At 37.1% G+C, this 18,078-nt stretch overlaps 1 protein-coding gene across 4 annotated transcripts in view; it reads left to right on the forward strand.

Moving 5' to 3' along the window:
- Positions 1–18,078, forward strand: part of PCYT1A (phosphate cytidylyltransferase 1A, choline) — a 54,557-nt gene that overhangs the window by 17,272 nt on the left and 19,207 nt on the right. For 2 of the 4 annotated variants that reach the window (XM_004465857.5, XM_004465858.5), the window contains one exon: positions 8,626–8,752. The exons of 1 other annotated variant lie outside the window; for it this stretch is intronic. In XM_004465857.5, coding sequence (XP_004465914.1) covers positions 8,636–8,752 — 117 coding nt within the window. In that variant the 5' untranslated portion in view covers positions 8,626–8,635. Of the gene's footprint in view, positions 1–6,728; positions 7,713–8,625; positions 8,753–18,078 lie in introns of those variants that run through there. One more of the 4 variants, XM_058295612.1, reaches the window with a different exon arrangement.

Below are 18,078 nucleotides of genomic sequence, written 5' to 3' on the forward strand. Positions count from 1 at the left end.
TAGTGTGAGGAAATTTGAGAGTGACGGGTATGTTTATTTTAATTACGGGGAAGTGGATTTGGCCCAGTGGTTAGAGTGTCTGTCTACCACATGGGAGGTCCGCAGTTCAAACCCTGGGCCTCCTTTACCCATGTGGAGCTGGCCCATGCGCAGTGCTGATGTGCACAAGGAGTGCCCTGCCACGCAGGGGTGTCCCCCGCATAGGGGAGCCCCACGCGCAAGGAGTGGGCCCCATAAGGAGAGCCACCCAGTGCGAAAGAAAGTGCAGCCTGCCCAGGAATGGCGCCGCCCACACGGAGAGCTGACACAGCAAGATGACTCAACAAAAAGAAACACAGATTCCCGTGCCGCTGACAACAACAGAAACGGATAAAGAACACGCAGCAAAAAGACGCAGAGGACAGACAACTGGGGTGGGAGGGGGAAAGGGGAGAAAAATAATAAAATAAATATTTAAAAAAATTTAATTATGGTGATGATTTCACAAGCATATAAATATGTTCAAACTCATTAAATTGTACTCTTTAAATATGTACAGTTTCTTGTATGTCAGTTATGTTTTAATAAAGTTGTAAAAAATATTATAGCATATACACAAAGAAAAGACTTCTAAAAAATTCCTATAAACTTGACTTTGGATTTAAGTGTTTTTCTATTAAATGTTAAGGAGGAATTTTAACTTGAAGTTATGGGAAATAATTGGTCAAAATACAACATGACATTTATCCCCTTGATTGAAACTTTTTATTATGGGACATAGGCACCCTTAAAACTGTTTTATGTTGTGACTGAAAAGCAAATGTGTTTAAAAGACTGCCTATTTGTAATGTTGGAAGGGGGAGGAACAAAGATAAAATACATGCTTCTTACAAACAGATATAGATAACAGAGATGATACATGGGTGATGATAGAGAGAGAGAGAAAGATTGATAAATGTAGAAAAATGTTAAACATTTATAAATCTGGATATCTGCATGGTGGTATATTGGAGTTCTCTATTATTTTTGTATTATGTTTGCAACTTTCCTATAAGTTTGAAATTATTTAAAAATAAAACTTAAAAAAATAATTGCTTCTTTACTGCTTTAGTTGAAAACTTATCAGAAAATCCTAGCAAAACCATCCAGTAGGAAAGATCTATCCATCTGTACAGCTGACAAATCCAGCACTCTCAGTCATGCCAATAGCAATGTCAGTTCTGTTTGATTGGTTTTAAGACCTTGTTTACGTTTAAGTAACTGTAACCTTTTATTCCACTCTTGAGTTAAGTTGGCTTAGCTTAGGTTGCAAAAACTTAAGGAACCCATGCTGTAGAGAGAATATACTTTAGGGAAGGAAGCTTCAGTAATGATGATGAGACTTAGCTACTTTATTAAAATCTCGGATTTCTGGGAGACAGCAAAATATAGTGGTAAGGATTTTGAACTTGACAATTCTGAATTTAAATCATACTACCTGTATGATCTTTGCGAAGGCTGCTTAACCTCCAGGATCCTCAGTTTTCCCATTTGTAAATTGGGACTTATAATACCAGCTTCTCAGGTTATTAAGGTTAAATGAGGATAATATATATGAAGTGACTAGATCAGTGCCTGGCACATGGTAACTGTTAAAAAAAAAATTATGGTCATTGTTGTTTCTGTTCCTGTTGTTGTTATATCTGTGCAAGATTCTTAAATTATAAAATATACTTCTTGGAATATATATATAGCAATAGCATGAATAGTAACTCAAAGAATTAGGAAGAAAAGGGAATCAGTTTCTGGAGACTCCAAAAGATACAATCATATATGAAGGGCCTGTCTGTCCAGGAAATTGTTATAGAGAATTTTTTAAATGAAGCTTTTTATTTTGAAAAAAAAAAAAGGAAAACCTATGGAAAAGTTGCAAGAATATTAAAATGAACTCCCTTATGCCCATCTAGATGCATGTGTTGATACCAGTTTGCCGTTTGCTTTACCTTTTTTATATCTACCATAATATACACATTCTTAATTTTTTTTTTTTTTTTTGGCCTGGGAGTAAGTTTCAGAGATCACAATTCTTTATCCCTAAATACTTAAAACAAGGACAATCTGTTACATAATACAGTGTAGTTATCAAATTCATTGATGCATATTACTATCTAATATGCAGTCCATATTTAAATTTTGATGACTGTCTTAATAAGTATCTTTTATAATAGGTTCCCCCCAATATTGGACCATACATTGCAATTTATTGTCAGTTCTCTTTAATCTCTCTTTTTTTAAAGATACGTATTTTTTTATTTATTACACCTTCCAACCCCTGTTGTTTGTACTTGCTGTCTGCTCTCTCTATTTATTATGCGCTCTCTGTGTCTGCTCATCTTCTTTTTAGGAGGCACAGGGAACTGAACCTGGGACTTCCCATGTGCAAGGGAGGCACCCAATCGCTTGAGCCACATCCACTCCTTGCTTGTTTTGTCTCTCTTTGTGTGTGTCTCCTCTTTGTGTCTCCTAGTTGCGTCAGCTTGCCAGCCAGCCCCTTATATCAGCTTGCTGTTTGCTCATCTTCTTTAGGAAGCACCGGGAACCAAACCCGGTATCTCCCATGTGGTAGGTGGATACCCAACTGCTTGAGCCATATCTGCTTCCCCTCTTTAATCTCTTTTAACCTGGAACAGTCCCTCAGCCTTTTATTGTATTTCATGATAAACATTTTTTTGAAGAATACAGGCTTGTTTTGTTTAATGTCCTTTAGTTGGAATTTGTCTACTTGTTTACTCATATATTAATGTGGGTTATACAGTTTTGGCAAGTAATGTTATGTCCTCCTCAGTGTATTACATCATGAGGCATTATTAGTAATGTTAATTAACTTTGATCACTTAGATAAGAGATTTTTCCACTGAAAGGTAACTCTTTTCCCTTTGTAATTAATAAATACTCTATGGGGGGACAACTTTGAAACTGTATAAAGGTCCTGCTACTCAATAATCTTTTACCCAATGTTTTTAGAAACCTAAAGAGCATTTTTATATCATAAAAAATTTTTAAGGTGAGGCCCTGCATGTAATCTCCTCTCCTTGATTGCTGGTTCTTTGTGAAAATATTTTTTACTTAAAAAATTATGTTGAAGTGCCTTATACATAGGAGGTACTCAGTATTATTGTCTGCCTGACCTTGCTCTGTCTGACACCAAATTGCTGATTACATTTCTCATAATGTATTTTGTGTCTTTATCCTAAAAAGAATTTTATGAATATTTACAGCAGAGTCCTGTGGAATGCAAATTAGACTGTCACTAATTGGGACTGATGAGACATTCCTAGCAGGCCAGTCAGATGGGAATAGTGGTACCCCTGGATATTTTGAAAGAATAATTATTAATACTAGTGGAGAATAGGTACCGATCATCATTGGAAAAACTTAATGTTAAATGTAGAGTACCACTCTTTTTAAATTTGCATTTGTGATGAAAGGAAGTTTCTGGGTAGTGTTCATCTTTCACTTAGGACTGACTTTTTTCATGTCAACCTCATACTTAGCCATGACTCATGGGGTGTCACCTTCAGTCTCTAAGAATTAGGCCAGGTTTCTTATCATTCTTGTCACATTGCCATTTGGAATTTAGCTAGAGGAAAGAAAGTAAGACACAATTGCAGTTGTTTAAACGAACATCTTATTCAGGAGGGCTCATTAGAGGCAGTGAGGCAGACAAGAATGTCCTCATTCTGTCTGACATTTGCTTTTCTCCTCTGCTTTGAGGATTTTTCTTTCTGCCTTTCGCTGTTCCATATCTTGGGCAGAGATGGCAATTGATCATTAATGTTCCCCTATTCCCCAATTTCTGCCTGATGCCTAAAATTTCATCATTATCAAAAGATTTATTTGTGCAAATAATATTTACCAAGAAAAATGCAAACATCCCTGCCCGCAGTTGGAAGGTAACACAAGCCATTATCTAAACATGAAATATGGGATATTCAGAACTTTTCTGTGAGATCTAGTTGCTAGAAACTATTAAATGAGATAGTAATAATTAAGAAGTTTTCTTTGGGGGAAAGAGAAGACTGGGTGGTGTTTTGACAGTTGGGGACTCTGAACAAGCTTCAGGGTCTTAGCATGCTGAAAGGGAAAGAGGAAATGAGTACTGAAAAAGGAAGGGGAAGAACATTTAAAAGATATGTTACATACTACACTAATGCAAAATGCTAATAATAGGGAAAACTGTGGAGGCAGTATATGGAAACTGTACTTTCTGCATGATTTTTCTATAAATCTATAACTGTGCTAATAAAATTACATGTATACATACATATGTGTGTGTCTGTATATACATATATAAAAGATAAACTATACCTACTCTACAATTTTAATAGGGCTGTCCCTGGTAGAGTGGATGTCCCTGGTAGAGTGGACTCTGACATCTTCAGCACATTTATTTTATTTTATTTTTTTTTAAATATTTATTTATTTTATTTAATTTCCCCCCCTCCCCTGGTTGTCTGTTCTTGGTGTCTGTTTGCTGCGTCTTGTTTCTTTGTCCGCTTCTGTTGTCGTCAGCGGCACAGGAAGTGTGGGTGGCGCCATTCCTGGGCAGGCTGCTCTTTCTTTTCATGCTGGGCGGCTTTCCTCACGGGCGCACTCCTTGCACATGGGGCTCTCACGCCGGGGACACCCTTGCGTGGCACGGCACTCCTTGCGCGCATCAGCACTGCGCATGGCCAGCTCCACACGGGTCAAGGAGGCCCGGGGTTTGAACCGCGGACCTCCCATATGGTAGACGGACGCCCTAACCACTGGGCCAAAGTCCGTTTTCCTCTTCAGCACATTTAGCAATGACAGCCATGCTTTGTTAAACCAGGAATTAGAGATAGCAAAGATTACCCCCCCTCCTGGAAGCTGCTAGTTGAGTTTTATCACACATTTTGCAGAGACACATTTGGTGGGAGGGTGACTCTTGAATTTACCTGATCACAGAATTTAATAGCATCTGATTCCCTATGCCAGCTTCATTCTGATCAAGTGGCAGAAGGTTCCTTTTTATTTTTTTTATTTTTTATTTTTTTTAAAGATTTATTTATTTTAATTCCCCCCCCCTCCCCCGGTTGTCTGTTCTCTGTGTCTATTTGCTGCGTCTTGTTTCTTTGTCCACTTTTGTTGTCGTCAGCGGCACGGGAAGTGTGGGCGGCACCATTCCTGGGCAGGCTGCACTTTTCTTTCACGCTGGGCGGCTCTCCTTATAGGGCGCACTCCTTGCGCGTGAGACTCCCCTACGCGGGGGACAACCCTGCTTGGCAGGGCACTCCTTGCGCACATCAGCGCTGTGCATGGGCCAGCTTCACACGGGTCAAGGAGGCCCAGGGTTTGAACCGCGGACCTCCCATGTGGTAGACGGACACCCTAACCACTGGGCCAAGTCCGTTTCCCAGAAGGTTCCTTTTTAAAGTATAACTACCTTGCATACACAGCCTCCCATTCCTAATCAACTAACATTTCCATTATCAGTCCCGTAGGGAGCATTACTTAATTAAGAAGATGAGATCTAGGTGTCAAGTGGAAGGACTAGAAGGTATCAAGCAAGAGAAGTACTACTAAGGGAAGGTCTAGGGCAGGGGTTCTTAACAAGGGGTCAAACAGCTTGAATTTAAATATTAAAAAAACATTATTTTTTGTGGGGACGTGCTGGTGCGGATGTGATATATTTATTAAATAATACACAGTATAGTGTGGACTTAGTAAGGGATCCATGGAACAAAAAAGGTTAAGAACCCCTGGTCTGGGGGGTGTTAAAGATAAACCAGGCCTGTCTTCAGTTTTACTAGGGATAACTATACCACTCAAACTATCTTGTGCCTCACCTTTAGTATTATATAGTACTGTTCAAAATTATAGTTTAATATTTTTCAAGAAAAAACTAATATTTATAAAGATGGGGGAAGAATAATTTTCCTAATTACATGTGGCAATATATCAGGAATTGTAGAAAGAAAATTACATAGAGCAATCCCTGCCATTTAGGAGATTGCAATCTAAAATCTTTAAAGAGCCTTGACCAATATGAAGTTCTGAATTAATTTATTAACAGTGTAGGTGTGCAGTCATTCAAGCTAATGAGCTGAAAGTATGTGTATTAGTCAGCCAAAGGGGTGCTGATGCAAAACCCAGATATTGGTTGGCTTTTATAAGCAGTATATATTTGGGTTAGGATCTTACAGATACCAGGCCATAAAACATGAATTACTTCCCTCATCAAAGTCTGTTTTCACACGTTGGAGCAAGATGGCTGCTGACGTCTATGAGGGTTCAGGCTTCCTGGGTTCCTCCCTTTAGGGTCTTGCTTCTGTCTGCTTTCAAGGTTCCTTTCTTCCTGGGGCTGGCTTCTCTTTCCTCTGTGTGCTTATTTCTTGGGGCTCTAGTTTAGAGCTCCAGCTTAAGACTTCAGCATCAAACTCCAACATTAAGAACCCTCACCTCTGTCCTTTGCCATGCCTTTTATCTGTGAGTCCCTACCCACCAAGGGGTGGGGACTCAACACCCTAATGACGTGGCCCAATCAAAGCCCTAATCATAACCCAATCGTGCCCAGGTACAGACCAGATTACAAACATAATCCAATATCTATTTTTGGAATTCATAACTATATCAAACTGCTACAGTATGTTATAGTGTTTATATGTAATTGATGTTCATTAAATATTACTTGAAATTAAAGTGATTAACATTACTATTCTATTTTTTTTTTAATTGATTCAGGTTAGATTACCTTCAGTGGAGCTGCATAGTGTTTTAGCCTTAAGGTAGTTATCAACATTAGGTCAGAAGAAACAGCACCTCCCTAATGGAAGAGGTGATATTTTTGTTGCCAAAAGTATTTTTATCTTATGTAATTTAGGAATTTAGGTGATAAAGTACCTTCATTTTCAAAATCTACTCTGTTACTAAGTGTGTGTGTGTCTGACCTACTTGAAAAGGTCAATATGATTACACATTTAAAGTCTGATCTTTTATTTAGTAGCTGTAGCCTCTATCTAAATGTGTGTCATTTTTGCAGAACTGCCTTATGCACTTGATGTTGGCAAGGAGGTTTGTTTCCCCTTTACAAGTAATGTTGTTCTTACTTAGGTCTGTTCTGGGGGATCTATATAAGCTGATCAGTAAGTGGAAATAAAGACCTTTAGATCTAATATGACTTTGATGCTGGTGGAGAAAATAAGATAACTAAATTTAGTCCCTTCATTTAACAGATGGGAATACCAAAGGTACAATATTTAATACATAAGGAGGAAAAAAGAACTTTATTGAAGGCAATTATCATGGTGCTTGGCACTTAGTAAACAGTAAATACTGAATGAATTAATAAGTGTTTAACAATGAATTTGAATAATCCGAACTCATTTTCTGCAATTGTACTCTGAGATGGCTTGATGATGACAAATATCATAGAGCCAGTCACTTTTTGGCTTGTTGCTTGAGGTTGTACTTGGATATTTTCTTGAAGTATGTGCTTTGTCCCTTAGATACTTAGATACTCAGTACTATGCTGTAGTCATCTGAGGTATCTTGCTATTGGTTCATCTTTATATTGACCGGCACAATGTAGTTATGTTAGGGTGAGCATCATTTTGGTAATGGTAAATTAAAGAATACCCAGGATCGGAAGGAGTGGAGATAGAGTAGGACTTAGGGAGTAACGAAGAGGCCATGAGGAGGAGTGAACCAGTGATTGAAGTACTCAGAAGAAGGTAAGAAGAGGGTTGAAGAGTAGGCCAATAGGGAAAATTATTTTGGGAGGCAGGAACCATATATTGCATTTTTTTTTTTTGGTATTGAATGTAGTAACAAATAAGAGATGAAATAGAATAAGGGAGAGGTACATTGACCAAGATTATAGATATCTACTCGTTAATGTATATTTGATTCCTTCTCAACATGAAACAATTTTTCTGTAACTAATTATTCCATATATGAAAATAGATTTTTATTATGGGTGCTCCACAAATCACAAAGCATGTATGTGCTTCCTTAAATCACACAGTTTCTAAATTTGTGAGATTACTTGCAACTCCCTCCCACATAGTGTTGCAAACTTATTTAGGATTCTTTTTGAGCAATGCTTTTCTGTTCGCAAGAATGAGAAATTTTCTGACCTTAAAAATTAACAGAGTAGCATAATTAAAGGTAAATCGTGAATACCATTTCTTTAAATATATATATATATTTATACAATTGCACCAAAGTCATACCTTTTATGTTTCCTTGCACTTGTTCAGGTTTCCCCAGAATTATATATAGAGGCAGTGGTAAAGTTTGTGTAGCTTTCTTTCTCAACCAAGTCATTCCAATCTTTTGCATGCAATCAGGATATGTAATTACCAGTCAGTATACATGCTACATTGTAGGGGGAATAATTGCTAAGGTCAGATATTAATTGTGACTATCGTTCGTCAGATATACATTTCATTGTTTCTACTAGAGCTTGTATTTTGTCAAGTTTCATTGTTTTTGCCAGATGCATTTTGCTTACCTTGGTGAAATGTGTCCCATGGAGTTGATCTTTTGCTAAGTGCATCAGTCATCAATCATCTTTGAAATACTGGTAACAGATTTTTTCCCATCCCTATGAGAAAGAAATTATTTTTCACTTTCTGTGACCAGTTAAAGGAAGATGGATGCACAGAGTTCAGCCAAAGTCAATGCAAGGAAGAGGAGGAAAGAAGTGCCTGGACCCAATGGGGCAACAGAGGAAGATGGAATTCCTTCAAAAGTGCCACGCTATGCAGTTGTAAGTAAAGAAGAGATTTCTTTGTTTGGACACTTAACCTGGTGAAGGGAGGGTAGAAACTGATATAACACTGAGGATATCAGTATTACAAGTCTTCTTAAATAATGGAAAGAATAAATAGTAAGTGTATCATCACAGTTATTGGAAATCTTGTCTTTCTTATCAAATTATGACTCGCAGTTCAGTTGTAGGAGCACTGCATCAGAGATAGGAAGAACATATTAGGAAAATTTGGAAGTGGTGTGGGTATTAGGCTAGAGATCAAATTCAAACTAATGAAATAGAGAAATTGGGACTCTAGGAAGCAGTCTGATCTTAGTATTTTTCCCACGGTATTTTGTTTTCTCTGTCTTTTTTCCCCATATCCTTCCTCTACTGTATTGCTGGGTATATCTTAGATGAGTACCTTTTTCTATTACTGCCTGCCTTAATGCTCCTTTATCTCTGGGACATCATCATCTTAACTACTGCCAAGCCTTAGATAAAAGACCCTGTTCCAAACCGCCCATCCAGTCTTAACTTGGTCCTGTTTTTAAAGCTTCCCCTAGGGAAGCGGATTTGGCTCAACGGATAGAGTGTCCGCCTACCACATGGGAGGTCCAGGGTTCAAACCCTGGGTCTCCTGACCCATGTGATGAGCTGGCCCATGTGCAGTGCTGATGAGTGCAAGGAGTGCTGTGCCACATGGGTGTCCCCCGTTTAGGGGAGCCCCACGCGCAAGGAGTGCGCTCTGCACGGAGAGGCACCATGTGTGAAAAAAGTGCAACCTGCTCAGGAGTGGCGCTGCACACATGGAGAGCTGACGCAGCAAGATGATGCAACAAAAAGAGACACAGTTTCCCAGTGCCGCTGACAAGAATACAAGTGGACACAGAAGAACACACAGTGAAGGGACACAGAGAGCAGACAACTGGGGGGGGCGAGGAGGAGAGTGTGGGGAAGGGGAGAGAAATAAATAAAAAATCTTTAAAAAAAAAAAAAAGATAAAGCCTCCCCTAAAACACATTTTAAAGAATACATACACATAATTGAAGTTATAATTTCTACACAATATTATTATGAAATCCATGTTTCAAAGTCCCGGTGACAGAACTGTATGTTTCTGTGTTTTCTTTACCTGTCTTGACCATTAGTGAGATTCTACCAGACTGTATCCTATATTGATCTTTCACTATAAAGAAGATATATATTTATAGGTATTTTAAATGCCAGTTGTCTTCTATTACTCACTGGATTTTTTTCTAATGACTCATTGCCAAAATAAATCTCATTTTAAGGATAACATGTATGCCCTGTTACTGATAATGCCCAGAATTATTAAAACAACAACAATACAATCCCAGGCTAATCATGAGAAAACATCAGACAAGCCCAAAGTGAGGGATATTCCAAAAACACCTGACCAGTACTCCTCAAAACTGTTAAGATAATAGAGAGAAAAGAGACTTAAAAACTGTCACAGATTGGGAAAAACTAGGAGGCATGATAAACTAAATTCAGCATGGTACCCTAGATTGGATCCTAGAATAGAAAAAGGACATTCGTGGAAAAGCTGGTGAACTTTAGAGTCCGGAGTTTTGTTGATAATAATGTACCAATGTTATTTTCTTAGTTTTGACAAATTTATCATGGCTAAGTAAGATGTTAACATTAGGGAAAGCTGGGTAAAAGATATAGGGAAATTCGCCATATTACCTTTGCAACCTTCCTGTAAATCTAAATTCAAAAATAGAAAAATTATTTTTAAAAACTTCAGAAAGCAAACAAACAAAAATAATATACTGCTTTGCCATCATGAAAAAGAGAAGCATTTAGGTATAAGAGTAAGCAGCAGCTACTAAAAAATGATTCTGGAGAAGCACCATAGCATCTATCATTGCCACCCTAGAAAGTTAAAATTTCCTTTAGAAATTGGCCACATTCTGCCTGAAAGTTTATTTTGCTCTTTCCTATTATTTATACCCCTTTCCCTTTGTTGGTTGGTTCTGTTCTCTTTCTTTCTTTTCTGGTTCATGGTGGTAATTCTTGAAAAGTATCTAGAAAACAACTACCATGAATTCCTATAATAGAAATAGCATACAATATAATAAGTGACTTTTAAATTTAATCACTGTTTCTCAAAATTGAGATAGAGACAAGGTTCTGAGATTGCCACCCACAATTCCCGTGCCGCTGACAACGACAGAAGCGGACAAAGAAACCAGACGCAGCAAATAGACACAGAGAACAGACAACCAGGGGAGGGAGGGGGGAATTAAATAAATAAATAAATCTTAAAAAAATAATAATAATAAATAAATAAATATAAAATTTATACAAAGCACCTTCTCAAAAAAAAAAAAAAAGAATTATATTTTGTTGGTCAAAGTGTCAATTTCAGATTATTATTAAACTCTGCTATATTCTTTCCTAACATTTCAGATTTGCCACAGTGTTAAGTAAGAAGTTACAGAGTGTAGGAAATTACAGAAACACTTAGTGTTAACAGAATAGAAAATATTAAGTATCTAAAGGTATCAAATAAGGCCTGATGTAGCTATTATGGTGTTGTAAGTGCCAACTGAGTTATGGAATTCTATTATTTGAAAACACTAAAGATGAAACAAAACACCCAAAATAAAAAGCCTACACCAAAGGGGTGTCTCTATTAGTGTTTAATATTTCTACCCATATTTATAAAAATAAATTGTGTGGTTTAAGATAAAACCCATATTGAAAATAAGTACAAAAAAGTTTTTTGACAAATCCCACTGTCATTCTGTTTTAGGATTTTGATAAGACTTTAAAAATAAAAATATTAACTAAAATGAATATTATCGGTTAATTTCATTGAAACCAGTGTTTTGAACTAAAATCTCTCTTCTTTTTCTTTGCCTTCTTTTGTGATCTTTTTTCCTGTGAAATTACCAAATTTTATATTGTATCCATTAATTGCTCTTAAACAGTTCTGGAAGACTAGTTAGGAATCATCACCTTTGTATCCCATTCCTCTTCCAATTCTTTTAGGACATAATTCAACTATATTGTATAAATGTAGCATATGGTTGATATTGTTGCTTTGTACCAGTTTGTCTTTCTTTCATTCATCCACCTCCTTTAAGTTAACATATTTATTATTGCTATTTCTATAACTTTTTTTAGTCCTTTAAAAGGGATAAGTTTTATATTTCATAGCCATTGATCTAGCTTCAATTCCACAGTTAATTTTGGAGCTTCCTAGGCCAAAGAGAAACACACTTCTACTCTGGGAAAATTATCAATTGTTTCAAACCAAAACCTGTTTTGTGCAGTAAAAGCAAGTAAACTACACAATAAGAGAGACATATGCCTTCAGACCTGATATTGATGATATTGGTAAGGGCAAGTGCATTAATTTCCTATTGCTGCTGTAACAAATTACCACAATTTTGTGGCTTAAACAATACAAATATATTTTTTTAGGGTTCTAGAAGTCTGGAGTCTGAAGTGGTCTCACAGAGCTGTGTTCCTTCTGGAAGTTCTTGAAGTTTCTGTTTCCTTGCCTTTTCCAGCCTTTGGAGGCTGCCCGTATTGCTTGCTTGGCTCATGCGCCCCAGCCAGCAATCATATCACTTTGACCTCTGCTTCCATCATCACATTTCCTTCTCTGACTCTAACTCTTCCCTCTTTCACTTATAGGGACCCTTGTGATTACATTGAGCCTATCTAGATAATCGAGGACAATCTCTCCCCACCTCTGAATCCTTAATTTAAACACACCCACATAGTCCCTATTGCTGTGTGAGGTAGCATATTAATAGGTTCTGGGAATTAGAATGTAGACATCTTTAGGGGATCATTTTTCTGCATATCACAGCAAGTAAGTCCAGTAATGACTCAACAGTCAACAAAACAGGGCATTATTAATTTCTGAATGTTTCTTGGAGGATGGTGGTGGGCACCAATTTAACACTCTCATTTGGATTAGGGACAGGTCATAGCCAAGTAGGTGAGTTTCAGCCAGTCATCAAAGCCATGAGTAGAGCAAAGGAGGCCAGTCTTCTTAGTGGACTGGAGTTTTGAGAAGACTTAAATTTCTTGGTCCTTATAATCTGATAAATTCCTTTGCTTCTTCATTTGCATCGCATGACGGTTCAGTGACTTGCTACCTGTTTCACATTCCTCCCTGGTACAAACTGGCTATTTACCATGGGCTAGTGGCCAAAAATTCACTTATCCAATAGGCTGGACTGACCCTACTAAAGAAGAGTGTCTACTAAATAAGCTTCGCTGCCATCTCCACCCTACACCTGTACTTTCTGTCTGAACTCCCTTTGAACTCTGCAGCAAAAGCAAACGAGTTTTTTTCTCTTTTTAAATAGCAGCTGTATTGAGATATAGTCAACATAGCATGCAATTGACCAATTTAAAGTGTTCAATTCATTAGTTTTTGTGTGTTCATGTAGTTGCACAACTGTTACCACAATCAATTTTAGAACATTTTTGTCACCCCAAAAGACACTTTGTACCCATTAGCCATCACTCTTTTATCTCCCCAATCTCCCCACCCCCTAGAAACCACTAATCTACTTTCTGTCTCTGTATTTGCCTGTTCTGAATATTACCTGTAAATGGAAACATATACTATGTCTGGCTTCTTTCACTCAGCATAATGTTTTCAAGAGTCACCTGTCTTGTAGCATGTATCAGTATTTCATTCTTTTTTATTGCCAAAAAACATTCTTTTGTGTGCCATATAACATGTTCTCTTTATCCATTCATCAGCTGATGGGCATTTGGGTTGAGCAAACAAGATTTTATTGCATGCTTACAATGTGTCAGCATGGCAATAGGCACTAGGGGTATGAAATTGAACAAGACCTTCTCTCTGAGAGATGCAAGCATAATATTGAACTCTGTAGCCCTTGGAGCTCAGTAGCTTTGGAAAATGCCTTCCTTGCAAGTTGGGAGAAGAATAGGGAGCTTCACCAAGTGTTAGGTAGTTGGGTTGTGGGTCAGGAAGAAACGGATAGAAGAGAGAAAAAAATAGTTAAAGAGAAAAAATTAAGGAATAACTTTATGGTCATAAATATGAAGTATTTATTGATGCAGATGTCTCTAAGGGTATAGTAGAAAGGATCACAGAAGTATTTACAGGTGGCGGACTTGGCCCAGTGGATAGGGTGTCCGTCTACCACATGGGAGGTCCGTGGTTCAAACCCCAGGCCTCCTTGACCCGTGTGGAGCTGGCCCATGCTCAGTGCTGATACGCGCAAGGAGTGCCCTGCCACGCAGGGGTGTCCCCCGCATAGGGGAGCCCCATGCGCAAGGAGCGTGCCCCATAAGGAGAGCCGCCCAGCGGGAAAGAAAGTGCAGCCTGCCTAGGAGTGGTGCTGCACAAACAGAGAGCTGACACAACAAGATGACGCAACAAAAAGAAACACAGATTCCCATGCTGCTGACAACAACAGAAGCGGACAAAGAAGATGCAGCAAATAGACACAGAGGACAGACAACCTGGGGGCGGGGAGGGAGGGGAGAGAAATAAATAAATATATAAATCTTTAAAAAAAAATATTTACAAAGAGTAAGACTTTTAGCCTCTCTTGGTATTTATTGTATGTATAAATAAGTCACATGCTACCTAAACTCTGGGGAAAATTGGCCACATTGCTGTTACACTAAGTAGATCTTATAATCTCACTTCAACCAACATAAATTGAGAACCTTTATGTGCCAGTGCTATGGATTGGAGATGCAAAAATGAAAAAGATGACCTTGTTTAAGAAACTCACAGACAGTAAGGTAAAGGGACAAGCAATATTAAAAGTGCTAAATAGAAGGAAATAAGAGGTACACTGGAAGAGAAAGTGATTTGATTTTTAGGGCAGTAGTTTTGAAAAAGCTTCATGGAGGAGATTATATCTGAGCTTAATTTGAAGGCTAAATAGGAATTTGAGAAATGGACAAGAAATAAAAGTACAAGTTCAAAATAAGAACAGCATTTTTAGCAAACTACAGGTGATATTGCTGGAGCTTATAGTTTAGGATAAGGATCTGCAATACGTGAGGTAAGCAAGGGCCTGATCATGAAGGATCTCGTATACTCTGTTAAGGAGGTTGAACTTTATCCTATGGGTGATGTGGTCAGATTTGCAATTAGAAAGATCATCTTGGTAGCTTTGGAAAGGATAATTTGAAACAGGGATAGACAGAAGCCAGAGAGACTAATTGTGAGATTGTCCTAACAGTCCAGGTTGGAGACCATTGATAAGGGCTTAAAATAAGACAGTAAATACGGAAAGGATGAGATAAATTTTTAAAGTTTTTAGAAGGTGAAATAGACAGGTCTTAGAGATTATTGGAATGCAGAAAATGAGGGAGTGTGTATCAAGAAAGTGAAACACAATCTACAGATTAAGAAAAAATATTTGCAAATCATGTATATGGTAAGAGTTTAGTATCCAGAATATATGAAGAACTCTTAGAACAATAAAAGGATAAACCACCCAATTTAAAAATGAGCAAAGGACTTGAATAGACAATTCTCCAAAGAAGATATACAGCAAACACATGAAAAGATGTTCAACATAATTTGTCATTAAGAAAATGCAACTCAAAAGCACAGCGAGATACCACTTCACACCTACTAGAAGGGCTATAATTTTAAAAATGGAAAAAAGTATTTGTGAGGTTGTGGAGAAATTGGAACCCTCATATATTGCTGGTAGGAATGTAAAATGGTACGTCTGCCATATGACTGAGCAGTCCTACTCCTAGGTATGTGCACGAAAGAACTGGAAAACAGGTACTCAAAGAGATACTTGTTCACACATGTTCATAGCAGCACTATTCATAATAGCCAAAAAGTGGAAACAACTCTAATGTCCATCAACGGCTGAACAGATGAGGAAATTGTAGTATATACATACAATGGAATATTACTCAGCCATCAAAAGTAGTAAAGTACTAATATTATGCTATAACATGGATCAACCTCTAAAATATTATGCTAAACAAAAGAAATGAGACACAAAGTCATATATGATTCCTTTGATATATCTAGAATTGGCAAAACCATAGAGACAGAATGCAGATTAGTGGTCCCCAACGGATGGGAAGAAGGGGAAATGGGGCATGCTTACTTAATATTACAGGGTGTTCGAGATGATGAAAAAGTTTTCAAACTAGGGAGAGGTGGTGGTTGGATAACATTGTGAATGCATTGAACACCACTGAATTGTATACTTTAAAATGGTTAATTATGTGAATGCAGCTTCAATTTTTAAAAAAAGATTTGGTAAAATTAGATCATAAGGACTTGCTTTTCATTATACTCTTACCTCTGCTTTTATACATGCTTGCAGTATTTCATAATTAAAAAGGACCTGCATATATCATAACCTTTCTGGGAGCAGCAGTTATCAAGGGTTACATGCCTGTTGACTCAGCAATTGCATTTCTAGGTATTTATAGGGGAACAAAAGTATAAATACATAGAATTAGGGTATTTGTGGACACAGTTATTGGAAAATTGGAAGCAATTTTTTGCCCAGATAATACAGAACTGGTTAAATTAATTTGGTATGTGCATATGTGAACCTATTAAAAATGATGGTATGGATGGATGTACACTATATAGATCTTGATGCTCATAACACATACTGTGAAAAATAAGATTACAAACTAATATAATCCTTTTTGGAAACGATGTATCTTTATATCCATGGTGTGTGTGGGGATCTACAAAGATGGAGCCCAAAATGTTAAAAATGTAGTAATTTGGGGTTAATGTGGTTATAAGTGATTTTTTTCCCCTTTCCTTAACTGTATCTTCTAAAGCTTCTACAAATAGTATATACTTTGTAATAAGAAATAGAAATTAACTCCTGAGAATAATTATAGTCATTCATGAAGATGAAATATAAGAATACTTTATTAATGATTAAAATAGATTAACGTCCAACATTAATTTATTAATTTTGTATCAGTAGAGCCATTCCAAAATGTACTCTACCTGACTACAACCTCTTCAACATTACAGTTCTCTGCTCTCTTACTGTTCTACCTTCTCTGAACTTTTGCTCTAATATCAAATTAAAGTTTCTAGCTTGATCCAGGCTGTGGTGCTCATTAGTTCTATTAATCATTTGCTGATGCTTTAATACATTTCCCACAAGAATTACTCCAAATATTTTCTGCTTTCCTCAAGCTTTCAGTCTCCTAACCTCCCCATTTTTTTATAAGCCACATCATTTCCTTCTTTACTATCCTCATTTTATCACCTTACCTTTTCTTCTGCTTTCAGAAAAATGTGATCCTTCTCATTTCTAGGCCTGGCACCTTCCCCCTGCTCTCCTTGAGGCCATGCTCTACCATATCCCCAGGGTCTTGCTTCCTCATTTAGCTGTTTTTTCCTTCTCCAATATTTTCTGTCAGTTTGGCTCCTTTTCCTGTTTTGGACATGTATAGATCTCAACTTTAAAAAACTGCCTTTTGATCCTTCCATCTCCTTTAGCTATCTTTCTGTTTTTTTCTCGTTCCCTTTATTTCCAAACATTTCTAATGAGGGATTGTTAATTCTATTTCCTTGTCTCCCAGTTTCTTTAAATTCTTCTTTCACTACTGTATTCTAGAGGGTCACAAATGACTACTGAATTTCCAAATTTAAAGGCTTTTGTCAGTTCTAATTTTCTTTGATCTCCCTGGAACAATTAATAGTTATAATAATGCCCTTCTTGAAATTATTCCTTGATCTCTGTGACACACCCTAATCAGAGATCTCCTCAAGCCTCTCAGACATATTCTGGCTTCTCCAAACTTCTAATATGAACTCTTCTCAGAATTTTTCCCTCAATCTTTTTTTAAAAAAAAAATCTCAATTTTATTTTGTTGTCTTTAACACTTATACCTGTTAGTATATAATGTCTTCACCTATACTTTTGACATTTCTTCAATGTCCTCATATTATCTTGAAGTCAGAATGAATTTCTTATCCAAAAATTAATGTGTGTGTGTGTGTTTTTTTAAACTTCTCTATTCCTGCTAATGGTATTACAATCCTTCTCTCACTAGTTCAAAAATTCAGTTATTGCAAATTCCTCTCTTTCTCAAATGATAACTTTTGGGCGGGGGGGGGGATAAAGAGGACATGGGACCTTGATATATAGCATCTGTAGATTTCTGTGGCTAATTTCAGGTTACCAATGGCTTAAAAACTGACCCTCACAATTACTGAATATTTAACGAATGGCTCCAGCACATTGTTGAAATTAACTTTCAGAGACACATTAGGACTAGTTTTTTTTCTACATATACTATTTTTTAAATGTGTATTTTCTTCTATTTGTTTCTTTTTCTTTATATAT

This window comes from Dasypus novemcinctus, chromosome 4 (genome assembly GCF_030445035.2).
Source record: "Dasypus novemcinctus isolate mDasNov1 chromosome 4, mDasNov1.1.hap2, whole genome shotgun sequence".
Taxonomy (NCBI): domain Eukaryota; kingdom Metazoa; phylum Chordata; class Mammalia; order Cingulata; family Dasypodidae; genus Dasypus; species Dasypus novemcinctus.